Source organism: Colobus angolensis, unplaced genomic scaffold, assembly GCF_000951035.1.
Source record: "Colobus angolensis palliatus isolate OR3802 unplaced genomic scaffold, Cang.pa_1.0 Scaffold580, whole genome shotgun sequence".
Taxonomy (NCBI): Eukaryota; Metazoa; Chordata; class Mammalia; order Primates; family Cercopithecidae; genus Colobus; species Colobus angolensis.
In genome coordinates, this window is record NW_012119377.1 from 406,054 (window position 1) to 434,047 (window position 27,994).

At 38.0% G+C, this 27,994-nt stretch overlaps 1 protein-coding gene across 3 annotated transcripts in view; it reads right to left on the reverse strand.

Annotated features, from left to right (window-relative positions):
- Nucleotides 1-27,994, reverse strand: part of GRIA3 (glutamate receptor, ionotropic, AMPA 3) — a 329,309-nt gene that overhangs the window by 63,030 nt on the left and 238,285 nt on the right. For all 3 annotated transcript variants that reach the window (XM_011962193.1, XM_011962194.1, XM_011962195.1), the window contains 5 exons: nucleotides 26,244-26,348; nucleotides 25,819-25,926; nucleotides 24,435-24,641; nucleotides 11,504-11,880; nucleotides 1,153-1,351 (listed from right to left, as the gene is read on the reverse strand). In XM_011962193.1, the coding sequence (XP_011817583.1) occupies nucleotides 1,153-1,351; nucleotides 11,504-11,880; nucleotides 24,435-24,641; nucleotides 25,819-25,926; nucleotides 26,244-26,348 (996 nt within the window). The remainder of the gene's footprint in view (nucleotides 1-1,152; nucleotides 1,352-11,503; nucleotides 11,881-24,434; nucleotides 24,642-25,818; nucleotides 25,927-26,243; nucleotides 26,349-27,994) is intronic.

A 27,994-nucleotide genomic window follows, 5' to 3' on the forward strand; every position in this document is an offset into this window, starting at 1 on the left:
AAGAAACACAGTCTTCCTGGTTTACTGTGAAGTAATTGGACAAATCTCATGACAATACATGTAGAAATTATTTCTTATTGATTATTTAAAAAAGCAGGTTTAGAACCACCATCCGTTTACTCCTGGCCTTTGAGGAAAAATCAGCAATTATATCTGTCATGAAATAACTTGATTATTGGTTGAAGAGAGTGACTAACTACTCCACCTACTACCCAAGTGGCTTCTGGATCATTGCTACAACTAGTTACTGTGGTTACAGTAGCAGGCAGTAGTAATATTATAGAATGTTTCCATTTTCTAATCCAAATCAGCATATTTTTCTTGTTGGGGTAACTGAAAAAACATTTTAGTTCTTAAAAACTCTACTAGTATTCTTCCTTAATAGTCCTGTTACCACAGAACAAAGATCTTGATGGTTTATGTAAAAGCGGTTTGTCCCTCGTATTATCCTTCTATCATTTCCTCCTTTCATCTTTCCTCTTGAGAAACTTTACATAGCTTTATTAACTTTTGCTAGTGAAAAATTTACTGTTTCCCCAATAAGATTTTGCTTATAAGGAGCAGAGGGAATCAGTCTACCCAAGACATTAAAACAATTATCAGCTGTCCTGAAAATGAAATTATCACCATGTACACAAATACTTGATACAATTGTAATACATCTCAATAGACAACCAACATTTAAAACAGAATATATAATTTCTTATAGTCCATTACTCCTCAGAGTCTTACAGTCAATTGCCTAACTTCTGTGAACCTCTGAGACATAAAAACACTGCTTTTGTAAAAGCTAGAAAGCAGAATAAATATTGTTTAGTTAAATCCCCTCATTATTCAAGTGAGGGGCCTGAAGCTGGTAGAAGTTAAATGGCTTGCCCAAGGACAAACAATCACTTTGTGGCAGGGTTGGGATTCAAACCTGGTAGTCCAAACTCAGTGCCCTCGACATGCAACTTGTTATGTCTTACTCAAGTCTTGGTTCTAAACAACAATGAAGTAGATCACCAACCAAGCAGCCCAGTATTTAAGATGCTCTCCTTTGATAACATTTCCACTCTTTCCCAACTCTCCCTTAAAAGCACTGTGAACTTGCCTTTGTGAGAAGATGATAAAATAAAAATCAGCAGGCTCAATTAACTGCAAAGCACTTACTCTGAAAAATTCTTTTGTTGAACCAGAGTCCAGGGTCCCATATGCAATTTCAGTCTGTTTAGCTAAGTCTTCAGCACTCTCTATAGGAGAAACCATCCTCTCCACAGTCAGGAAAGCAGCGAGATTGGCAGTATAGGAAGAAATTATGATCAGGGTGAAGAACCACCAAACCCCTCCAACAATGCGCCCGGAGAGTGATCTATAAAACAAAACAAAAACAAATCCAGACCCAGAGGGGCCAGATCTAAGTTTAAGAAATCCTTGTCTTTATTTCTGGAAAGAGGAGTGGTTTAAGTATAGCTGATGAAGGAGGGAAATAGATGATGTAAGGGAATTAAAACATTAAACAAAGGTCACATGTTAACAACAATACCCCATGTCATGATGGCATATTATGATGGTGCATGCATAATACTCGTCAGGCCTATACACGTTTCAAAGCAGGATTTTCTTTTTAAAAAATTAGGTGGGGTCTCTGGGTGTTGCCCAGACTGGACTTGAACTCCTGGGCTCTAGCTATCTTCCAGCTTCAGCCTCCTGAATAGCTGGGACTGCAAGTGCACTCCCAGCAGGATTTTTCCTTTTAATTACAGGAAAGAATATATATATATATATATATTTTACCATCTCCTGCTTCCATAGGTAATAATTTAACTTACTGAGTTCTCTTCCTGTGAACTTTGCTGGGCACACCTGTAGAAGCAAGTGGTTTTCAGCCTTGGCTGCACATTACAATCACCTAGAATCTTAAAAAAAAAACTCAGACCCAGGCCCACCAATTAAATCAGAACTTGGGAGGTAGGATGCAGACATTTAGATTTTTTAAAGCTCACCACGTGATTACAAAGCACAACCAAGGTTGAAAACCACTGCTATAAGGTAATGTCATGAGAAAAACATAGTCAAAAACCTCTTCTCACTTGAAGATAAATGGGTAGGTGCTGGAAAATGAGCACTATTCACTTTGAGTTTAATAAATTTAACAAAGATATTGCCATTTTGTGGAGTTGATCATCCAAGAGGCAAGGAGCTAGACGATAATATTTGTTATCATCTTCATATAAATAGCTATTGGGTTCCAGAGATTAGAAACTTTCTCCTTTGACAACTAAGCCTTAACCGCACAAGGCAGACTCCAAGTGAAGTAGGAAACTACCTGTATAGTTGGACTAGAGGCATTAAAAGGCTTGCTTCCTCCACACCCCTCTCCACCCCCATGCACAGAAAATGAAAACAAAATCATCCTCCTGGTCTGATGGAGAAATTCTGTTGGAATCACCCTCTGTGTTGTTTTCAGGAGGCTTGGTCAAAATGTAACACATTACTTCAACAGCACCCACTGTTTATTCAATTAGTAGGGAACGGGAAAGTAAGTTTTAATAAGGTGAAATTTTTGTTCTTAAATGTTACTGTGCATCAGTGTTACCTGAGGTGTTTGTTAAAATGCAGATTCAGAATAGCTGAATGCCCAAGAATCTGCACTTCTTAAGCATCACAGGTGATTGTGCTGCAAGTGGTCTGCAGACCAAACTGAGAAACATTGTTCTTCTACATCAGTGATTCTCAGTTCTGCCTGCATATCAATATCATCTAGGGAGCTTTAGTCAAAACACGTCAAAACAAAAAGACAAAAAACTTTGCCTAGGTTTCATCCAAGACCAATTAAATCCTAACCCTGGGGGTTGGGACTAAGCAGCAGCAGTTTATAAAACTCCCGAGGTGCAGACAGCGTTGCAAGTTTGGTCCTACATCATGAGTGTTCCTCAGAGACAGGGACCATAGGAAGTTATTGGACAGTGTGAGGGAATTGAATGCTCAGTGATGGGTAATGGCTTGTATTCAGGAAACTTCATCTCCTTCACAGTGTTGCTGAAGGCTGGCTCTGTCTGCAGAAATGAAAATCTGCTCCCTAGGTTTTATAAAACATTGCCACATCATCCTTAGGATAATTCTGCTGTGTGGCAGAGCTCCATCCTAGTTATGCTATGTTCTCCCATGCCCAGAAAAGCTCACAGGAAGAGAACCCACTCTGTCATAAAGTCAAGAATAGGCGTAGGAGCCTGGCATATCTCTAGGCTCTGTGGGAAGAGGGTAGTTCTGGGCTGAGAGCCGGCAAATCAAGCTCTTCTCTGTCTGTACCAGCATTTCACCACTTTGAAGCAAATTTAAATTCCTGTGTCCCAAGATAACCTTTTTCTGGCCTCCGGAAAACTCAGTTGTTTTAGATGCTACACTCTGATTGAATAATTTTGGCAGGTATTTTGATAAATATTTATTATTGGTTGACTATAACAAACTGACTTGATTTTTTAAAAATCTGCAGTTCCTGTTGGTCCCTGGATTCCTAAGACAACCCTTATTTATTTCCTGAGCATGATCACTTTTAGCTTTTTGAATCTGAAAATCTGCTTTGCAGCAGATTTTTCTAACAGTTACACTATCTCAGGATTTCATCTGGGAACATTTCTCTTTTAATCAGAAGTAAAAACATCTGGATGAATCACAAAATAATGTGTCACACTTCTGAATGTTAAAAGTATACAGAGTGTTTTGATTATGCATTTATACCTTTCAGAGTCTTTCTTCATTGTTGCTACATACATTTAATTTATTCTGAACTGATCTGACTCTAGAAATAATTTTGCTATATAAAAGATTAACACTCCAAAGAAACATCCATAGTAATAGAGGAACAAAAATGATAACAATTATAGCTAATACTTACTGAGCACTTCTTGGGGGCCAGACTCTGTTCTAATTGCTTTACCTGTGCCAACTATTTTAATTCTCTATCCCTATGGTTACGTACTATTTTAAAGATAAGCAAACAGAGATATTTTACAGATAAAGAAACTGAGGCACAGAGAGGAGGAATAGAAAATAAAACATTTAAACTTATACACTAGGAGAGAAATACCCACATTTTTGTAATATAAAATACCCGTATTTTGTATAAGAAAATCCAAAGTGGTGTGTAAGTTATAGAAGGTACAAATTTTCTACAAATGCTGAGAAATATAGTAGCATGAAAACCAAACATATTTGTATAATTATTGTTTTTTATCTGTTGTTCATTTGGGACAGAACTGTGACTGTCATTTTTATTTGGAATGATGAGGTTTTGCCAGACCAAGGAGAAAACTGACTTTGGAGTAATTCCAGAATCACAGTTTGCTATGGAAAGAGGTATATTTTGCTGTTGTGAATACTAATGGTAGTTCATGCATTGTCTACTTGACAATGTGGAGAAAAATACAGTAATTTATGGAAATTACACTGTGCCATTGTATTGAGGCTAATGGACTGTGGCTGTGTCAGTCTGATCTAAAATCAAGCCTGCACATCATAATCTGGTTATTTTGGCCACTTTAGTACTGATTCAGATCATCATGTGGTTGATCTGAATGACTCAGCTGTTGGTTGTTGACATGACTGAAAATAAACCTAAATGCAAAATGGTCATTTTCATGGCCTCTTGTCTACATAGTTATTGACTTTGGCAATTTTGTGGTTAATGTCATGATATACCTATGAGCGTGGAGAATTTGGGTGATTACCCACATAGAAATGGCATACCAGTATCTGCATACCTCAGCAGAGATAGAAAAGGAGCTTCAGTGGAATCAGTATAGAATGCACAAGCTTGCATTCAACATTCTCCCCTCAAAACAGTAGTAGCTTAGACAAAAGGTTTGATGGAATTTCCACCACTTCATTCCCTTGTTTAGCATAAGTGCCTCAATCCTTTCACTGAGAAAAAGTGCAGTGGAACCTACAGGGAAGAAGCTCGATAGGCATTTTTACATTTACCTTTTCTCATTAGGGAAACTATAGCCACTTAAACCCACATTTCACATGGAGGCTATATAAAAAGTGACTTATGGGTCAATCCCATCACATTTTATAAAGGATCTATTAAAATAAGACAAGACTTTATAGTTGAGTTAAAAAGACCTGTCATTTTCCAGTATCTTTCCCTCTATTAATGCAGCTACAAAATGTTTAACATTCATTTCAAATAGTTTTGTTGCACAAGACAGATTTCAAGGTTAGCATAATGAAATGGCTGTAAAATGCGACACATTTAGTGTTTATAAAAGTGCATTATAAGAAGCGTATCATACCTTTTGAGGAAATGTAAGAGGAGGCGTGAAGTTAATGAAAGTAAATTAGCAACAAGAGGAAAATAGACATATAAAAGCACTGCAAAATACGTACATCAAATAATATACAATGCTCTTGTTATCTGCAATAATAAAGAACTAGAGTTTCTGAGTTAATAATAAAATGTATTTTATGACCTCTGAAATGATAATAAAAGTGAGCTATGTGCTATAACCTTTATCTTGTAAGTAAATTTTATAATCTTCACTTTACTAGCTTTACAAGATGAAGAACTGGGACTGAAAACTGCTTCTCTTTTGTACAAACTCTTTATCATTCCTCTTTTTCTCTTCTTTCTTCCAAAGTATGCATCATTTCTACACTCCATTTAATGCCATGTCTGTGACAGATTTTTTAAAAATGTGCAGAATCAATCTTTGGTTCTTATAGTCTTCTCTGATGGGAATAAGTAACCATGTCCCAGAGACTGAAAACTACAGCTTTTAGCCAGAAAAGCCATGAAATGGTTGTAATAAAAATTCTGCTATTACCTCATTAATTTATTATCACATCACTATTACTTTGAAGTGAATGTGCAGTAAGATAAAGACAGTGGTCATACATCAGTAGAGGAAAGGGTATGCTTAAAATATAGCCCAAATTACTATTGTCTTTGATCTCATTTATTTTATACCCTTCATGTCTTTTATTATTCTGCACATACTTTACATTTTAAAGGAGGATCTACGTGTCAACTAATCTGGACAGATCTCCTGCCCACTTCAACAAAGTACTTGATATCTTGAAAACTTAACAGGAGAGTAACACCTTTGGAAACATCTGTACGCAGTTATCAGGTTCAAGTTCATCTGTTCTTTCCATTTTCTCTGTAATAATTCCCCCAACTCTCATGTCTTCAATTTATCTAGCCCTCAGATGTCCCTGCAGCTGCACAGAAAGTCAGCAGGGGGAGCATTTGTCTGGAAGGACTTGGACTCTGGACTGCTTAGTGGTTCTATCCAAGTTTTACAAAGGAAATAAATTTCATATTAAAAATAAAGTTATAACCTTCAGCCAATACCAGTAAGACATAGTAGAATAACACAATAAAAATATTTGCAAGAGGGGTAATCTTTCACAAGAGCAAGTTCAAGAAGGAATGTTGCTGCTTATTTCTCATCAGAGGTCAGCTCTTTGATACTAACTGGTATTTCAACTGTATTCCCAAGGAGTTTTAGGAACTAAAATGCAAATGTTATATTAGTTGTTAGTATTTGTGAAACTAGCATGATTATGTGCAGCCAATTTAATAATGACAATAGCTATCATTTATTGAGAACTTACATGCCCGGCACTGTGCTTTTTATTTTACAGATGAAGAACTGAGGCTTAGCAAGATTTAGTGATTTGCCCCAGGTTACACAACTGCTAAGCAGATTGTGAATCTAGTGAGGCTAACTCCAGTGCTCGTGTGCTTAACCACTATGCTTCTTCCACTGCCTGTCTTCTCCTTCCCCACTCAGGGGGAAAAAGGTTGAATTGAATCTCCTTGCACCTTCCACCGACTCCTCCTAATAAATCAGTTTGTATGTGGATAAAACCTCAGCTTATTATATTGATTACTTTCTCTAGAGTTAGCTCAGCCTCCAGCTTCATGTAGAACAAAACTGAAAACTGCTCCTCTGAACAATTATGGTAGTTCAAACCTAATATTGACATAGACTCTTTAAGCTTCTAGGTAGCTGTCAATAATTTGGTGAAAATGTAATGATGCCATCAGTTTTTCTCATGATGTCTTGTTTCTGATTTCCCAGTCTTTTACTTTGAGCATACACACACTCAATAATATTTTCAAAGCTCACTGCCTACTTTCATTGAAAACCAGAAAAAAGGTAGAATTTCTTTAGAGGTTGAGAGAATGGAAAACAGCTCTTCTGCCTGAGCATGAGGAGAGGAATGGAACAAACAGTGCAACTTCAGGTTGGTAGTGGGAGGCAGTATAGTGGAAATAATCATACTGTTGCCTCTGAAAACCTCCATGACCTTGGATTTCATCACATCATCCTTTGGGTGGTGTTCCCTTGTCTGTGATGTGGGAAAAAGCAGCATGAAGTGGAAGGAGCATGAGTTTTGGAATTGGAGCTTGGTTTGTACTCAGGCTCTGCCAGTAGTTGTGTGACTGGGCAAATTATTTAATCTGACTATCACCTTCTTCAACTTAAAAATAAGTATAATGCCCACTCTGCAGTGGTGTTTTGAGGATTAAAATCCACGTGATAATGCAGGTAAAGTGCCTACACACAGTGGGAGCTGAGGGAAGGTGGTTGTTTTTCCTCTGCCCCCAGTAAATGGAAGCAGTTGGGCTAATTTATGTCTGACATTTCCTCCTGCTCTAATACTTAAATTCTGCTTTAAAATTTGGTATCATAATTTCTTGAATTGCTTCAGTTTTGAGAAAAGTCAGAGTGTATAATGCATGCTCACATTCTGGGCTTTCTGAAGAGTTTGCATTCCAACCGTGGCCATTAAACAGAAATAAAGTATACTGCTGGTGTTTGCAGTCAAGGCAACCACAAATCTTACAGTAACAACTATGTTATTATCAGAAATATCTAAATCTGTTAATAGTTCTAGAAACACATCACAGTGATTGCTGTTATACAATTGAGCACAAGCATATAATGAGTAGAGCTCTCAAGACAAGGAGAAACGTGTTTCCTCTTCACTAGTATATATAAGAAATATGCTAAGAAGTATAACATTTTATTAAAAGGCTTAAAGGTATAATTTATTTCGAAGGACACACAAAAGACAGTATTGGAGGAGGGATCACCCATATGGTGGAAAACATAGAGTTCATAAAGGCAATAATTTATTACTTAAAAGTATAGTAAGAATAATACTTGTTACTCTAGGCTAGTGTTCTGTAGGTTGTGTGCCCTATTTCTGGGCTAAATTGTAACCAGAATTTAAAAAAAATGACACAATAGAAAATATCAGAGTGTACTGCACATTGTAAGGGTAAAGTATGGCGAACTTTTGATTATATACATATGTGTATACTGAATTGTGATGGAAAATTTACTTCTTACTGTGGGTCATGGTAAAACATTTTGAAAGCCATTGCTCTTTATGACAGTGTCTAGTGTAGTATAATAAAACATATACTTTCAAAAAAAGCACTTGATGTATCTCAGTGCTAAAGAAGAGCCACAGCTTAAATTCTACTATAAGACATTAACAAACCTGTTCAACCTGTCATTTTCAGGCCATAATCTTTAAGTTATTACTTAATGAATCAATATACATAAATACTTCTAAAAATGAGAAGAGACTTTTTGAGTATGCAGAGTAGTATGCAGCACTCCAATGGGGATATCACAAAGTTAGTTCTAAAAATTCACTTACAGAAACCAATAAGATCTTTAGCCTTAATGACTCTTTAGTATTGTCTCAACATAGATTACCAGCCATGTTAAAAATCATTGAATTATAGGATCATTCAGAAACCATAGTCTCTTGAAGTGAACATTTCAAAAAATAAAGGAACTAGCAAAACAAACTCCCAGATAATACGAAAAATGATACACATTCTAAGCACAAAAGGAACAGGGAGTGAAATAATTTGGAGAATGTAATCAAGCAGATTGTGAAAAGCCAAAAAATGTGTGACTTCGATAAATGAGGCATGCCCCATACAGACTCTTTTAAAAAGCTGCTGAATATGGTTACCAATTAGTTATGCTGCAAAGCTTCTTTTAAATGTTTTATGCTTCAAGTGGATAATCTCAAAATGAAGTATGCTGTAAAAACATGGTAGGAATCTTTTGAGTCTTTATATTTCATATGAAAATCCCTAATATGTTTGTATAATTGACTCTGGTCAGTATTTGGATTAATATTCAAGTTTACCAAAACCTACAACTTTTTTGTCTCAAAATATAAAGATGTTACATTCACTTACAATGTATTATAATTAAGAATTCACCGCCATATTTGTTTAGGTTTAGACTAAGTTTGTGAGGCTCAGGACATTCAAGTTCAATATTTTGCTTTTCTTAGATAAAACTTGCATACCATAAAATTCACCAATATAAGTGTATGATCAGTGATTTTAGTAAACATAGTTGTGCAACTATCATCACAATCCAATTTTAGAGCATTTTTATCACCCTTAAAAGTTCCTTCATGCTCATTTGCAGCTAATCCTTGCAGGCCTAGGACTAGGATAAGGCAAGTGAAGCAACCCCCCCACATGCAAAGTTTAAAGGGGCATCAAAATCTCATTAATCAAGATGAACAGAATTTTAGTCCAATGTTTAAAAAATTAATGCATAATATCAAAATTTTAAATAAAGCTTGGATGTGATCCCTGTACTTGCTTTACTCAGGCTCAATTGCCTCACCCTAATACTGGCCCTGATTATCCCCTCTCTGCTCCCTTCAAGCCCCTGGCAACCACTAACATACTTTCTGTCTCTGTAGACTGCCTATTCTGGACAAATAGAATCATACAATGTGAGATATTCAATAAATGGGATTCAAATGGCATGATATGTGGCCTTTTGCATCTGGCTTATTTCACTTAGCATAACTTTTTTTTTTTTTTTTTTTTTGAGACAGAGTTTTGCTCTTGTTGCCCAGGCTGGAGTGCAATGGTGCAACCTCGGCTCACTGCAACCTCCGCCTCCCAGGTTCATGTGATTCTCCTGCTTCTGCTTCTCAAGTAGCTGGGATTACAGGTGCCCACCACCATGCCCAGCTAATTTTTTTCATTTTTAGTAGATACAGGGTTTCACCATGTTGGCCAGGCTGGTCTTGAACTCCTGACCTCAGGTGATCCACCTGCCTTGGCCTCCCAAAGTGCTGGGATAATAGGCATGAATCACGGTGCCCGGCCCAGCATAACATTTTTAAGTTTCATCCATGTTGTAGATGTGTCAGTAGTCTGTTCTTTTTAATTGGTGAATAGTATTCCACTATATAGATATATCATATTTTGTTTATTTAAGAGTTGATGGACATTTGGGTTGTTTCTACTTTTTTAATATTATAAAGTTACTATGAACATTTGTGTATACTTTTTTTGTGTGAATATATTTTCCTTTCTCTTAGGTAAATAGCTAAGAATAGAATTGCTGTGTTATATTTTAAGTATGTATCTTACTTGATAAGAAACTGCCAAACTATTTTCCAATGTGGCTGTAGTATTTTGCATTCCCACTACTAGTGGATGAAAGTTCCAGTTGTTCTACATTGTCATCAGCACTTGGTATTGCCTATCTTTTTGATTGCAGCCATTCTAGAGGATGTATGGAAGTATCGCATTGTGGTTTTAATTTGGATTTCCCTCATGGCTAACAATGTTGAGTATCTTTTGTTGTGCTTATTAGCCATTTGTATATCTTCTTTGGGGAAATGTCCATTCAAATCTTTTGTTCATTAAAAAAAATTGGATTGTCTTCTTTTTATTGAGTTGTAAGAGGTGTCATATATTCTGGATACAAGTCCTTTATCAGACATATGATTTACTAATGTTTTCTCCCAGTTGGTTTTTTTTTTTCATTTTCTTAATATGTCTTTTTAAATGCAAGGTTTTGAATTTTGATGAAGTCCAGTTTATCAAATTTTTAACGGATTGTGCTTTTTGTGTCTTATCTAAGAGCACTTTGTCTAATCCAAAGTCAAACAGATATTCTCCTATGTTTTCTTTGAGAAGTTTTATAGTTTTAACTAGAAAACTTGGGTGGGATACTACAATGGATAATTGTAGGCAGTCTGAGAGCAAAATGAAAAAGGGAGGGCATTGAAAGGAGAAGGTTGGAGGGAATTAAAGAAGAGTTCTATGTTCTTTTAAATTTTGTCTGGATCCAATCTCTTGACAAATGAGAAAACACTTTAGTACAATTAATTAGGAAACCATGTCTGTTTGATGTGGTGAAGATTTAGTATTTGCTTTATCTGAGTAATATTAATATTAGTGGCAATGTTGCCTTTATCCAGAGTTCAAATGTTTGTTTTAATGTATATACAATACCAAAGAAGTGCAAAAAAGACATTCAAAGCAACACCAATGACACACTCACTTCATGGACGTAAGCAAACACAATGGCTTGATGATAATTTGTCATTTGATGGAATGTTAAATGAAAAAAATTTGGAGTTGAGATGGATGAATACCATATGCACATGAATGGAGTATGGCCATAAAATGCAATGAGGCATTGAGTATGCCACAAAAACAAACCTTGGAGAAATATCACATCCTTGCTGCATAAAGGCACCCAAGGAAAACCAAAGACTGTTAAATATTCCAAATTCATTTGGAGGATCAGGAGGACTTTGTGGGTCACGAGGTTCTTCATTGTTGTCTTCCAAGTGCCATTCATAAGGACTGAATCTGCTGACTAGGAAAAGAACTACGCTGACTCCAATGTAAGCGAAGACAATGCACATCCAGATTTCATAAGCCAGGGGATCCAGAAATGAGAATACGCCTGGTTTTGATTTCTGAGGCTTCTTTATCATGATGGAGATGCCCAGGCTCATGAATGGTTTTGAAAAATCTATGACTTCTTCACGGACCAATGTTATAGTGAGAGGAGCAACAGCTATATCAGCTCTCTGAAAAAAAAAAAAAAAAAAAAAAAACATATATGACTTTTAGAGACAGTCTTTTAATCAGTTATTTGTTACTTAATATACTTCTTTAGTGAAAATGTCAAGTTCTAAATCTTTACAAACAATTGAATTGTCAATGCTTAGGTTAGAAAAGTGGTAGCGTTCAATGGGTTCTAAAGTGCTTTAACTTGGTGGTAAATTAAAGAAAGGGTGCTGGCCTTTTGTCCTCTGAGACACATTGGCTTAGAGCAACCAACTCTGCTTTCTTTTCCTAATAGTGTGTTTTTGCTACCTTATAATACAACTTGTACTGCCTTGTGACATATCACTGTTTACCTCTTGTTTTCTTATTTTAATTTTCATGTTCTTATGTCTTTTCTCCCTCACTTGACTGAAAATTCTTGTGGAGCAGGCATAATATCCTGTACTTCTTATATCTGCTTCACTCTACACCATGAGGTGCAACACAGGGCCACAGCAGTTTAATTCTCAGGTGTTTGCTATCTTACATTATTCTTGAATTTTTTTGAGAGTATATCTATTAAAACAGGTTTTTTGAAGGCAGAGACTCAGTCTTCTATTTTTGTATGTATCACTGCAACAGATTATAAACTAAAGAAACTGTAGATGCCTAAAACATGAGTTGTTGATTATTGTATATGACATGTGCGAACATGAAAGAATTTTGCCTGGGCAATAACAAGGGTAAAACAGTTGTCAGAACACATATTAATTTATACAGTAAGCTATATTTTCTAGTGATAATATCAGTGTAGCACTCACATGTATTGAATCAATAAAATAAATGTCAGTAGTGCACTGCACAATTAACTCAGGCAAAGGCAGGCAACGTTTTTATATTAATCCCTTGAAAATAGGCACTAGGATTTTCTACATTTATTTCTTTTGTTTTTTGCAATTGTTCCTTTCCAATGGTAGTAAGTCTTAGCCTGAAGCCAGGCCTTAAAATGCACACAAAGAAAAATCCTTCTGACTAAGGAAAGGCTTTTGGATGGTATATCATATATGAAGTGAAAACACCAGTTTTTATTATTTTTTTCTATGTTCAGAACAGCTATGCCTCAATACCCCTACCAAAGGGGAGAGGTAGGGAAGTCTGATATAGAGTATATTTTCAAAGAAATGAAATTTTACTCCTTTGAATTACATATGATAAACCAGTTGAGAAATACTCCTTAATTGGCTTAAGGGGAAATGCAGATGATGAACAGCTAGCTAACATTTATTGAGTGCTTATTCTATGTGAGGCACTTTGCTAAGCACATTATACTTACTATCTCATTTAATTCTCACAGTAACCTTGATGTTAGTACAATCACCATTCCCGTGTTAGAGATGGAGAAACTAAAGCACAGAGAGGCTGGGATTAGAACCCTGGTCTTCAGATTCCAGAACCCAGTTGCTTAATGAACGTAATGTTCTAACTTCATAAATACTTGCAGGTTTCTACTATACACTACTTTCATCTGCAATTATCAACCTTAGCCAACCCCTCTTAGGTTCATTCCAATGCAAATTTGAGTCTTTATTCTGTGCCAAGCACTATTCTAGGTGCTAGGAATGAAGCAGTGAACAAGACAGACAAAACAGACAAAAATACTTACCTGCATGGAGGGCATCCTACATCCTTTACATCCTAGTGGAAGTTGCAGAAAGCATGGGTTTATTGAAGCCAACTGCCTACTGATCAAATCTTCCTTGGAGGCTCAACCATTTCAAACTCATCATTTCTAAAATTAAACCCATCTATCCCCCCCAAAAGTAGATTCTCCTCTGTGTCTGAGAATGATACTTATTTCAAACTTTTCCCAGTTCCTAATCCTTATCAGTCCTATCCTTTCTGCAGATGATCTTGCCTCTTTCTTTACTGAGAAGATAGAAGCCATTTGATATAAGCTCTCTCATCTCAGTGCCCCCCCACACTTTGTCAACACATTGCAGCATCTTTATACATTTCTTCTGTGTGTTTCCATCTCACAGAAAGTGACGCTTTCTAAGATTTGATCAACTTATTCCATGCATTCTATATTTCTCTGTTGCTTCTTAAAACCCAGCTCTATCTACTGTCTCTTTTAAATCTTTAATTTTTCCCTTCTCCATTAATCTATCCCAGTGGTTCTTAAAGTGTGGGCCCTAGATTAGCAGCAAAAGAGTCACCTGGGAACTTGTTAGAAATGCCAGTTCAACAGGCACATGAAAAAATGCTCATCATCACTGGTCATCAGAGAAATGCAAATCAAAACCACAATGAGATGCCATCTCTTGCCAGTTAGAATGGCGATTATTAAAAAGTCAGGAAACAACAGATGCTGGAGAGGATGTGGAGAAATAGGTACGCTTTTACACTGTTGGTGGCAGTGTAAATTAGTTCAACCACTGTGGAAGACAGTATGGTGATTCCTCAAGGATCTAGAACTAGAAATACCATTTGACCCAGCGATTCCATTACTGGGTATATACCCAAAGGGTTATAAATCACACTACTATAAAGACACAATGCACACGTATGTTTATCGTGGCACTGTTCACGGTAGCAAAGACTTGAAACCAACCCAAATGTCCATCAGTGATAGATTAGATTAAGAAAATGTGGCACATATACACCGTGGAACACCATGCAGCCATAAAAAAGGATGAGTTCATGTTCTTTGCAGGGAGATGGTTGAAGCTGGAAACCATCATTCTGAGCAAACTATTACAAGGACAGAAAACCAAACACCACATGTTCTCACTCATAGGTGGGAGTTGAACAATGAGAACACATGGCCACAGGTGGGGGAACACCACACCCTGGGGCCTGTCAGGGGGTGGGGGACTAGGGGAGGGATAGCATTGGGAAAAATACCTAACGTAAATGACGAGTTGATGGGTGCAGCAAATCAACATGGCACATGTATACCTATGTAACAGACCTGCACATTGTGCAAATGTACCCTAGATCTTAAAGTATAGTTAAAAAAAGAAATGCCAGTTCTCGGACTCCACCCCAGAGGTATGGGATGAGAAATTGTGGAGGGATGAGACTCATGTGGCCTTCCAGTTTGTTGTAATGCTTGCTATAATTTGAAAATCATTGATCTATTTTATTCACTTAAAAGCATTTTCAGGTAATCCTGTTTACTAACAAACAAAAATGAAACAGAAAACACTCCTCCCACCTTTTGATCCTGCTGCCTTCTTAACTACATTACATCTCTCCCTAACACCACCAGTATTATTGAAAAAATACAGCTTTACTGTCTTGATATCAACACCACTTTCTCCTTATACCCCTGAGACTTAATTTCCAGCCCCTCCAAATTACTTAAATTGTTTCTTGAACTATATACTTGACTACTAAATCCAAAGATCTTCCTTCAGACATTAACTGCTTGTGTGACGCCATTGGCCTTTTGCAGTATGTACCCTCTTTCTTTAGTTCTCTGTTATGAAAGACTCCAGATTCTCCTCCTACCTCCCTGAATGTTCCTTCTCTGACTGTTCTTCCTAGTTCTGCTCTCTCAATCAAGTTGCACCTCTGTACCCCAAGAGACTATTCGGAGTGCCTGTCTTAGGAGATAATCAATGAAGGTTTGTTCTTTAAGGTTCTGTCCTTCACTTTCATCCCTCAGTATTGTTACCTATGGTTTCAACTCTTATCTCATTGTGGCTAACTTCTGAATTTCCAATTCCATGTTACTAACTAGAAGGGAGCCAAAGACAAATTTTCATCTACTTTACCCTTTTGCCTGAAGCTAGACCTGGTCATAGTAAAAAAGGTTACTGAGGAGAATGAGTTGGCCAGAAAGCTAGCAGAGTTTTTTTTTTTTTTTTTTTTTTTTTTTTTTTTTTTTTGGCAGAGAGAGTCTGAATCAGTTACAAAGAGTCTTGTCATGCCAAGAGAATTCACAGATAAAGCCACTTCCTCTCTTTGCCAACACGTCTGCCTCCTGCTCAGAGCATGCAAATACCCCTTTAGTATCATTTCTCACTTGATTTCATTTGAATTTAATTACTTAATTTAACCAGTATTTTTCATCTTTTAAGTCTAAAAGATAGTTCTAGGAGAAATTGTTACTTGTTTGTTTTAGAAAAAAGAAATAAGAAGGCATTCACCTAAGAAAATTATTTTGGAATGAATTTAAGGAATTTGGGCTCTTTTCTAGCAGGTACAGAAAGGAGTTTGAGAATCTTGACCCCTTTAAAAAAGCTCTAACTCGGTAATTGAAGCACCTACTACATGGTAAGCACCACTAAATACTAACAAGACATGGCTAGATGGATAAAGCAGGACTTTGTGTTATCTGAGTCCCAGGAACATTCATCAAAAGAACAGATCCCCAAAAAAGGCCATTCCTGGTTTGAAGTACTTCTGAAATCACAAAAGAGAACAGGAAGAATCTGCTCCCCTTAGGCACTTGCCTTTTTTTCCCCTCAGCCTGGCATTTCCATATTTTTTTCTGGATTGTTTCTTTATAAGGAGATTTTTCAAAAAATGTGGAATTTATCTATGTTTTTGAGGGTGCTCTCCCAATGAAGAATGGCATTAAATCTGTGCTCAGTTGTACCCCATTTGATGTAGACCTGACTCCAAAAGGATAATTCCCCATGATGAACCTTAAAAAGACCTATTACAGATGGAAAAAGACAAAGGAATAGCAAAAAAACTGGTGGAAGAAGGCAGGTGGAAGAAGGCTCAAGGACAGCTTGAGGCAGAATTTGTAGCTCCCTTCCCTTCTATTGGTAGGAGACTTAGCAACTCTTCTCCTTTCTTGAATGCTTGGTAAGAAACCAAGCAGCAGAACTCATGTCAGCTCAGAGCCAGCCTTGGAGAAGCCGTTGCCCTCTATCACCACTATCCCCACAGGCAGTCGTTGGCTGCATGTAAGTTTTCTTTTGAAAAGTGTCTGTTCATGTCCTTTGCCCACTTTTTTTATGGGGTTGTTTTTTGTACACCAAACCCCTGTAATATGCAATTTACTTAGGTTACAAACCTGCATATGTACCCCTGAACGTAAAATAAATGTCAAAAAAAGCTGTTGTGATAATTGGTGATTTCAGAGCATAGGACCTGCTTGGCATAATTTGTGTGGAGCAATCATGTTATGGCAGTCCCAGAAGAGCTCAATATGTATTTTGGACGCTACTTAGTTATATGCTCCTCCCTGTAACTAACTAACATCCAAAAATATCCATTGAGCTCTCCTGGGATTGCCATAGCAAGAAGGTAAAGGGAGAGGTCACTTTCAAGGCAACTTAAAGACTGAGGAGGCCCACACTGATGAAAAACTGAAAAAGGTAAGTCCTCAAATGGAATTCCTTTCCTAGTCTCTGCTCTTACGAAAGCCAGCTGGAGGCTGGGAGAGAGAGTGATAAGAATTATGGATGGGGCTAGGTAGTAGGTGAAATTCTGACTCAATAATGAAGTGCCTCTCTTGGGGTGTCCTGAATCACTCCAGTGGCCAGTTGTCTTCAAGCCATTGCTTGTACTGGTAATAGCAGTAGGCAAGTTATTTTCAGAAACCTAGGTAGGTAAGTGGGTGGTAGTGGTATGAGGGTGCTCCAATTGACAGACAAAATCAAGCAAATGGAAAGAGCACAGAGTAAGAGTTTGTTAGTGCTTTTGCTTGCATCTTGACTACTTAAAGTATTTTAATCAAGCAGCCTAAGTGTGGCTGTGTGGGCTCAGTAAACACACTGAATTAGGTTTGAATTTTCCACTCACCAGTTGCAAACATGGAATAACTGCATTATTGGAGAGGATTTAACTTGAGAGGATTTATAATCCTTTTCATAGGTGGGTTGTCAAAGTTGTAAATGTTATAAAACTTAAAAACCAACAAACTCATATGTATAGGGCTGATGCACTTAAGAATCTGACAGATTTTAGCCAGAGATGACGCTGACTTTAAACGTAATTTAAAAAATTCTTTGAGATTGTAAGCTTGTTATATCTTTAAGAATTTTCATCTGATTATCTGATACAAAACTTGTAACCCACCTTGAGACTACAAATGAGCAGGAGCTTGTCAGACACCATTTTAAAGCACTTTCTGAAAGCAAGGAAGGGGATAGGAGAGAGGGAGTAGACAATGTATTGATGTGTAATCATAATGTACTATATGTTATGTTATCCAAGAGAAGAAGCAGACATGACCTGACCCTTTGTCCCTGTGTCAACCACAAGGCTCTAGCTGCCTTTGGCAGATATTTCCTTTGGAAAGTTGATATGTGTTGAAAACAGGAGTGGGGCAGAATCAAGCTAGACAATAGGAATATAATTGCTGTGTGCTGGGGGACAAGACTTAAACTGATTTATTGGCAGTACTCTATGGGATATTTACTGTCTGCAATTGATAAGATCTGGAGAAAAGAATGAGGCTTATTTAAATCTGTGCAACATCAAGCAGTGTCACAACAGAATATCCTCATTTCTTTATCCAGAACAGGTATCCCAGACTGGATCTATTGATTAGGGCTCCTTGTTCTTGGGGTGCTGAGAGAGTTAAAGACAATATGAAGATATTGTCCCTGACAATACCTTGTTCTTGGGGTGCTGAGAGAGTTAAAGACAATATGAAGATATTGTCCCTGACAATATGAAGATAGTGTCCCTGAAGCTGGATGAAGGCCTTGTGAGACTACGTTTAGCTGGAAATATTTCCCCCACTTTTTCTGCTTAGAATGGCATACTTCATGTGTCCTTAATGCTCCTTCTTGGAGTTCACATGCATCATTTGAAGGAGGGGGCACTTTTATCAAATCATCGGCCCTTCTGCCAAAGACCAGTATAATCACCTGAAGAATATCTGGCATCTGTTACTGGACCCTTGCTTCTCTGACTTTCAGCTGGAAGGACAAATCGACTCTCTGCCTTTCTTAATGGAAAATGAATCCAGCTTAGGATAGTGACAACCTAAGAGATAATTTCTTCTAGGCAGAGAAATGTCAGTGCAAATAGTATCTGTAAAGTTGCCATGTGTCCTGGAAGCGTGAAGGAGTCTGGGGACACCCAGGGAATATGACCTATAATCAATCATCCCTGCAACTCCATTACTACCCCCAGGCTCTCTGCTATCTTCTAAGTCAGAAGAAGCAATTTAAGCAGCAGCTTGTCAAGCCTTTCCCAAAGCAACCCCCCTCTTCTTTATCCTTAGTTGTAAGTGCTAGGAACATAAGGAACATGGCAGTTGCCCACTGGGAGGTGTTCTGTTAATTGGAGCCTCAATTTCCTTTTAGCCTTTCTCCTGACTCTCTTTTTCTCTTAGATCATATCTCCTCCACAAGGGCAGAACCCCCAGCTGTCTATATTGGGTTTTCAAATATTTCAAGTGATAACTAGAAATGTGGATTACATTATCCTGGAGGCCATAAATAAGCAGGATGAGTATCTTGGATGAAAAAAAAGCAAAATGAGTATCTTAGATGGAAAAGTTTATAATACAACTAGATTGTAAGCCCCTTAGAGCCAGGTAGGGATGCCATATCTGATTGATACAACACCAATATTCCCATAATCTGACAAGTTTAGTGAACTGAGCCAGTGTAACCCAGTGGACAGAGCACTAGACCATGAGTCACAAAACCTGTGTTACCAAGTAGTGGGATTTTGTGACTCTGTCCAATCCTGCTGCTGCTCCTGTACCTGTGTCCTCTATCAGGCTTTGGTTTCCTGATTACCTGAGGGGCAGTTCTGATGTCTTGTCTTGGCTGGTCCCCATATGCATTTGTAAAAATGAATGGTAAGGTAGGATTAGGGATGTTTAAGAGCCCTGCTAGCAAAAAAATGCTGTTCTTAAGTGCCCTCAAAACATATGGTATTTAGAAGCCATAAAAACTTGTGGTCTGTAAGCCATTTGATCTGGGACTGTTACCATGTAGTGGTGTTACAGACATCCAACTCAAAATCAAAACTGCTAAAAGCAGGTGGACAGTTTCAAGTCCATAATGTTCTGAAGGGCTTACATAATGGGGCACATTGTGTCCTACTGAGGTTTGTTTCAAAAATAGCCTTCTTAGAGATACAAGGTGCCCCAACATCAACCTGATTTGAATTTCTTTAGAAAAAACCTATTTATAAGTCATCTGAAAACAGGCTGATTGGCTTCTTTATTCTTTAACAAATTTAATTCATTTTGACTCCTTCTTGAGACTTTATGACTGACACTGAAATCTCCCTTGCAGAGCTTTCTTCATCTCTGATTTTTTTCATTCTTTCCACTCTGCTCTGTTTTACATACTAAAAGCATAAGAGAAATACCCTTAAGATAAAGCAGTGCCTATCTGTGTAGGTTTCATGTTCACTGCAAGAAATATTTCCCTGTTCTCCATCTTTTTACTCATTAAGAACTTAGAGAAATCATTAGGGGTTTTCAGTTCTTCTTTTTTAAAGCAACTTGCAAACCACAAGAGGCCAGGCCTGCCAGAAATGAAAGCCTGTGTTTTCATTTTTCTCCATTTCTGTCATTGATAGAGAAGTTGAAAACTTCCCAATGCCAAAAGACTAAAACTTCTAAATGAAGATAAAGACACATTTAGCTCATGAGATCATCCTCTTTAACAGAGAGCTTTTACTCCAAGCATGATAAGAATGTCTATTTTTCATAGCCACAGGTTTTAGAGGAAAATGGAATTTGGCAGTCTTCTCCAATGGGTTGGTTTGCTGTAGTTCTCTGGAATCACCTCCTGTTATAAGCCCAGAAAGCATCAGAAAGTTGTTTTAGGCAGGGGAAGGAGGAGGACATTTCTGTAAGAGCCTCCCTGGCTATTGCTTTTGTCTTTAGTAGAAAGAACTAAAAGGAAAAGATAGGAAGGTTCCTACAGGAACACTTTTCCTATTCAGAAGTGGAGAGAAGGCATCTAAGTTGCTAAACAAATAAGGGACTCTAATACTCAAGCTCCCTCACTCACAAATAGACAAACTGGAATGAGGAAGAGATATGTGGAGATTAAATGAGTGCAGTACAGGGAACATGCCGGAGGAGAAACCAAATCCAGTGAGAAAATTAGTCTTTGTCTGAACAATGTCGATAAATCTGCCTTGCTCTATGTCACTGTGTGTAATGTCTTCCTCAATGCCAGGAGAGCAGTGATCTATTTACAGGGAGTGACAGGAGAAATATGGTCATTTAGTTGTGATGGGGTGGTAGAGTTCATGGTATAGCTCACATCAGATAACCTGGGCTAGTATAAACTTACACCTTAGCCCGGGTGCAGTGACTCACACCTGTAATCCCAACACTTTTGGAGGCTGAGGCGGGTAGATCACTTGAGGTCAGGAGTTTGAGACCAGCTTGGCCAACTCCATCTCTACTAAAAAATATTTTTAATATTAGATGGGCATGGTGGCAGGTGCCTGTAGTCCCAACTACTCAGGAACTTGAGGCAGGAGAATCACTTGAACCCTGGACGCAGAGATTGCAGTGAGCCAAGATCATGCCACTGTACTCTAGCCTGGGCGACAGAGCAAGACTCCGTCTCAAAAATAAATAAATAATAAATGAAATAAAAAGACACGTCTTAAATTTCTTGCCATGCTGCTGTGGCCAACCACTCTTCTCTCCAGAATGACCAAGGCACCATAAGCCTTTCTAATAAATTTCAACTATCTTTCAGAATGGGATGGGCCTGAAACCACACTTTGGCTATTGGACAGATAGTGTAATGGTTAAAAAGCATGGACTTCAGAGTCAAAGACCTGAGTTAAAGTTATTGTGTCACTGTTACAGTTGGAATATTTGTGTCCCCACGTCCCCCCACCCCCACCAATTCATATGTTGAAATCCTAAACCCTAAGGTGATGGTATTAGGAAGTGGGGATTTGGGAGGTGATTACGTCATGGGAGTGAAGCCCTCATAAATGAAACTTACAGTACCCTTATAAAAGAGGCCCAAGAGGGCCCCCTTACCCTTTCCATCATGTGAGAACACAGGAAGAAGGTACCATCTATGAGCCTGAAAGTGGCCCTCACCAGACAATGAATCTCCCTTGATCTTGGACTTCCCAGTGAAAAATAAATTACTGTTGTTTATAAGTGACCCAATTTATGATGTTTTATTATAGCAGTCCAAACAAACTAAAATAGTCACTGTAAACTGTTTGGTCTTTGGCATGTGACTTCACCTCTCTAGGCTTCAATTTTCTCACATGTGGAAAGTGTTTAATAATGGCACATTCCAAAGGCGTGTTGTGAGGATTAAATTACATAAAGTGTATAAAGCACTTAGCACAGTATCTGGCAGCCAGTAAATATGCAACAAATGGTAGCTAATAATAGTAGTAGTAGTAGTAGTAGTAGTAGTAGTAGTAGTAGTAGTAGTAGTAGTAATAGTAGTGGTAATGGTAGTAGTAGTAATAGTAATAATAATGATATTATAAGATTATATCCCACCATGTACTCAATTTAATGAATATTGGCTTAGGCATTACTGTATGCCAGGCATTGATTCATTAAAGCAAAAAGTGAGCATTTACTATGTATCAGGTACTGTGCTAAGAGCAAGAGTGAGCTGTAAGAAGACAAGACCTCTTGGAGCCTAAGTGTTGGGGAGATGAGGAACAGGAAAGAGAAGAAAACCTTATCAACGACTTGTAAAAGATTAGAACTGTGTCAAGATGGTTCAGAGATTCTCAGAGTCTTCAGAAATCATGACTGGGTGCTCTGCCACTTGTTCAGCCCTCTTTGCACTGGCATTGGAAATTCTTCTCTTTCTTACTGCTGGATTCACTTGAATCTCATCTGCCACTTAGCCCTGCCCCAGTTCCCAGGACCAATCTTGACCCAAGCCAGGAGATAATGGCTCCAGGCCCATAGATGGGGGCTGAGGTTCAAGTTGCCTTGCTGTTTGTCTGACTAGAGGATGGTGCTCCAGTTTTTATATCTGGGGTCCAGCCTCATTTTTGTCACCTTTCTGTGCCCTTATTTTTAGAAATGAGCTTCTGACTTTGTGGTTCTTCCCAAAGGCCTGTTCCAAGAACTGATTTAGCAACCCCAGTACTCTCGTATGATTGGAGAGCTATACCTTATTCTTGCTGGTTTCCATCCCAAGCACTAGAGTCCTTCTTCAGAACCTCAGTCCAATAAATATAAACCTGGTTGTTTGCTTCTTGCCAGCTAGGACTTCTCAGTATCTCCACCTCCTAGATTCCTCTGTCTTCCCCTTACTTAGTGTAGATATTGTCTAGACAGAGAGTTATTATTACAGGTAATCTTTGTTTGCTAGAACTAAACCTTGGCCACCACCCCCTGCGCTTGGATTAGTTCTCTAGTGACTGGTTTACTGAATGGGCAGTTTTTCTGTCCAGTTCTGCTTATTTCCATGTGCCTCATTAAGCTGCCCAATATATACCATTCACAATCAGAGGCCAAAACCATTTAATACTAAGTGATCCAGGAGCTCTGAAGGTACCACTGTACCTTTCTTAAAAGCCCTAATTGCCCATATTAATTATTTTGCACTTGACTATAGATAAGCCCCTGGCAGAACCATTCTGTTCATTTTTCATTCATTAATTCAGCAAGTATTTACTGAACATCTATGTTTCAGACTGTGTGATATTGAAATGAATCCGCTACATCTTCTGTCCTCGAGGAGTTCATAGTCTAGTCGAACAGTGGAACTTGTAAATGGATCATTACAATACAGGCTTAGAAGTCCTATATGAATATGGAAAGTGAGGAAGCAAAAAGCAGGGGTACCTAACCCAGACCGCAGGCAAGTAGATGCGAATAGAGAAGGTTTTCTGAAACAAGTATCACTGCTGTGTTTCAGAGGACTAGTAGGTGGTATTAGCTGCTGAAGAGATGCAAAAGTACTTCCAGGCTTATACTAAGTGAGAGCTCAGCACCTTCAGGGAACAACACTTACTTTTCTATAGCTGGAACATTGGGTGTGAGGGGGAAAGAGTACAGGAGGAAGCTAGAGTGGTAGGCGGGTGCTAGATTATAAAGTGCCTTATTTGCCATGTGAAGGAATTTGAATTTTATCCTGATTTTTAAAGTGGGAAATTACAGTAATGTGGAGATCTAATTTGCCAGGGTAAGAACAGACGCAGGGTAACAAATTAAATGACTGATAGATGTTAAGAACCCTAATTAAGGTGATGGTGGTGGGGGTGAAGAGTGTGTCTAGATTTGAGAGACTTAAAAGTAGAATTCATAGGACATGGTGACTGATTAGATAAGAGGGGAACAATGAGGAAAGATGATGAGGTTGCTTAGGCAAAGTTGCTTAGGCAACTATGTGGGTGGTAATTCTGCTGCCTGAGCTAGAGAACACAGAAGGAACAGATTTTAAATAGAGGGCAGGCTGTGCTTAATGTTGCCAAATAAAATCCCCCAATTCTATTTTCCTTTTGGTAAAATAATCCTGTTGTCCAAAGGATACCACTGACAACCTACCTTTACAGAGTGCAACTGTAGAGGAATATATTTTTCTTGTAGACTATATGTAAACTATACAATTGGATAAATACTGCACTTGAAAATTAAATACTCTCTCTTCTTCGTTAATTGGAAAGCACAGAGTAAATGAAAACAGAATTAGAAAAAACTCACCCCATAGACAAGTTCCCCAACCATGCCATTCCATATTTTAGTCTCTGGATCCCTTGCACCATATTTCCCGTCACCAACGATGGACAATTTGTATTTGATCCTTACATGTTTGGCTATTTCATAGGCTAGGTCTACACAATAGCCTTCATATCGTTCATTTCCTTCCAGTTGCTCATGGTTCTTCTTGTACATTACATATGGTGATTCCTTTGGGACCAGAAGCAAGATAAAAGGATTACAACTATACATTTTTCCAAGAGAAGATAAATGTAATAATTTTTCCCCTCTGTGACTATTGAGGTTTGGTATGTGAAAAAGGTCTTTAAATTGTTACTTAGTAAACAGAAGAGCCTTGAGTATTCATTGGGTCACATTCTCTTTTTTTGGTGGTGGGGAGGAAGTGCTTAACTGATAATTTAAAGAAGCAGAGAAGGATTTCAGTTCTTTTTGAGAGTTTGAAAGACGGCCCAGTTTTCACCTATCAAGTCTTTGATTTCATCAAATTTTGCAGAGTTAGTTACATGGTGCTGAAGTGCCTTTGATTTCTCAAGATTTATTATGTAGGAATTACAGGTAGTTGAGGCAAAACCCTGGGGAAGCACTGTGATCCTTGTGAGGTCAGGGTCCGTGGCATTTACATTTTTATATCTCCAGGACCTAGTATAGTACTTAAGACAAAGGGAGTATTTGATACGTATGCTTAGATGAAAGGCAAACTTCAGCCTAATTCAGAAAGTCATACGTTCACACCTAGTGATATATTTATTTTTAACCCATGTTTGTACTTCATTCAGTAAAACAAAAGCAGCTTTATAAAAGTGTTTTAAAACTAAATGAGAATACCATCTCACATTTTAAGTGCTTTGAGTTTTGCAGAAAACTTCTTCATGTAGTGAATTGTGCCTTGAAACGGGCTTATGATATGGGTAGGTGATGAGTATTATACCCCTTTCATAAATGAAGAAAAAACAACCTGAGGCTCAGAGAAGCTGTGACTTGCACAGTTTTACAGGTTAGTGGTAGACCTAATTTTAGAATCCTAATGTACTCTCTCCTCCACACAATGCTGCTTCCCCCACAATGAAGAATTAGGTTTCAAGTCCAGATGAAGCATCAGTCCTATGGGGGCGGGCATGGAGGCGGGGAGAAAGAGGAAAATGATAATCTAAAACTGTTCTAAATTCCTATTCTTTTTCTTTCTTTCTCTTTGTTAAATTACATTCTGTTCATCATCATGGCAAGATACTTGGAGAGTTTCCTGAGTTTCCCTGTTGGAAGTTTTTACTGTTTGAACTTGAGGTCTTTTCTACTGATGGAAAAATACCTTGCAGAAAACAGAAGTCTTGCTGGACAGAAAACCCACCTACCTACTGTTCACACTTACCAAAATGGTAGTCACTACTATGGTCCGATTCTCTGAGGATGCACTGTCATTGCTGATTTGCTGATCTGAGAAAGGCACAAACCTTTCATACTCATTCCAGTAGCCGGCCTAGAAACAGAAGACATTTGACCTGGATGCCTATTTTTCCCTCAAAAAAGTACTGCATGAAATTCAAGTGCTGTTGTGGAACAAAACTTTCTTGAGCTCTATAAGGATTGACATCCTGTCTCCCCGTGTCTTGTCATTCCCAACAGGACCCCCAACACTGACACACACACAGATGTGCTATTCCTTCATCCTGGAGGTTCCCATATTCCACTCACCCTTACTGATATTTTGTAACATAATAATACTTATTCTCTTACATCCAAATGCTGTCCTTTTTCGAGAGCCCTTTTCTTTAAATGTCTGTTTTGGTTACTTACTTTTCGAGAGCCACTGACTTTCATTTCATACACATCAATAGTATAATTTGTCCTACGTCCGTAAGTGTCAAATTGGATGTTTCCAGTCATTCCTTGTACTTGCACCTGGTAGAAAGAGAAAATTTAAAATTTAAAAATAACACGGCATTATTGCCTTCTAAGTCTCTGGGATGAGGTCTACTGATAGACCTTGAAATCTTGAAGAATTATTATTGCAAGTCATTGAGTTCTATCCACCAGATCAAGTCTATACAGATCTTCATTTCCTCCACAGTATTTTCTTGGTATGCCTTTTAGTTTTGAAGCATTGAGTAGGTGTAAGATGCTGTTACTTATATAATACAATGAGGGCTCTACTGCCACTTTTTCAAGGACCTGAAATTTCCACTAGTCCCTTTCGGAGAATACTCTGCAGGCTGTCCCCTTAACTAGGGTAATGTATTCTAAACTGAGTTCCTTGGGGGCCATGGCTGTGTCTTATCTTAATATTTCTCATATCTGAACATAATCTGGTTTCAGTAGCATGGGCACTGTTGCACTTGGACTCATATCATAGCTTCAATTATTAACTGAATGACCTTCGGCATGTTCTTAATGCTTTTTTACCCCAGTGTCTTAATCTGTAAGATTGAAAATCCTAGTAGTACCTATCTTTTAGAGTTATTGAGAGGATTAGAGAAGATACACACACATATACATACATACACACATATATACATACATATATATATACACACACATATATATCTATCTATTAAGCATCAGAACACATGCTAGCTATATTAATTATTATTAACCAAATAGATTTAGTTCTGTTTCTTGAGAGAGTTACACATTTACCAGCTACTATGGTGACAGGGATGAGCTTTCCCTCTTATTTGACCTACACTCAGCTACAGACAGGTAACAGACAAGAGAGCTAAGCCATGGAGGGGTAATCCAAAGACTGATAAAATTTATTAAGCCTAAGGGGTCAGGAGTATGGAGCACTAGACAAGAAGATAGAAGAACTGGAAGCCAGAACACTTGTTTGGGATGCCAAATGCTGATTTCATGTACAACACAATTTTTCCTGGGCCTGAGCTCAGCATTATGAATTAATAAGAGGCCATCTCTTCTAGGTAGAGAGATTCTTTACCTAGTTTACAGTGCAGGGACACTGGATGAAATACCCTCTACAAATATAAGTCATTATTGTTAACCACTTACATTACTCATCTGGCAAGTAAAGGTCAAAGACTTTGCTTCAAAGAGAAAGAATATATCTCATTTTCCTAGTATGAAAGAATGGAATTGTTTTTCATCACTTATAGAAAATGATAAGCTGTCAAACAAGTCAGAGGTGGCGGTGGGTTTGTGTTACAGAAAGAAAAATGTTGTCAAATATTAGGGAACATTTTTTAAAGGAAAAGGGGTTTGTTCACCACCAGTAGACTGGAATTCCTATGGAAAGGAAAATGCTCCAGTGTGATGAACTAAAAACAAGATGATTGTCCAACGGATCCAACAAAGCTAAGCACTGTTGTTAGCTTAGGCTTGCAGAGAAGGTGGCATCACACTTCTAGTTAGAGAAAGGACGTTTGTTGAGATAGAAGTTACTTATCCAGTGGGATGAGACTGATATATAATGTGAGGATGAAGGGCTCTTTATACTCTATTTTGAGCATTGAATTGTGATAGAAGACTTAGGCAGGGACAAGGGCAATAGGAACTTATTAAGGAAAGCCTTCATTAGTGAAAATAGCTAGGGC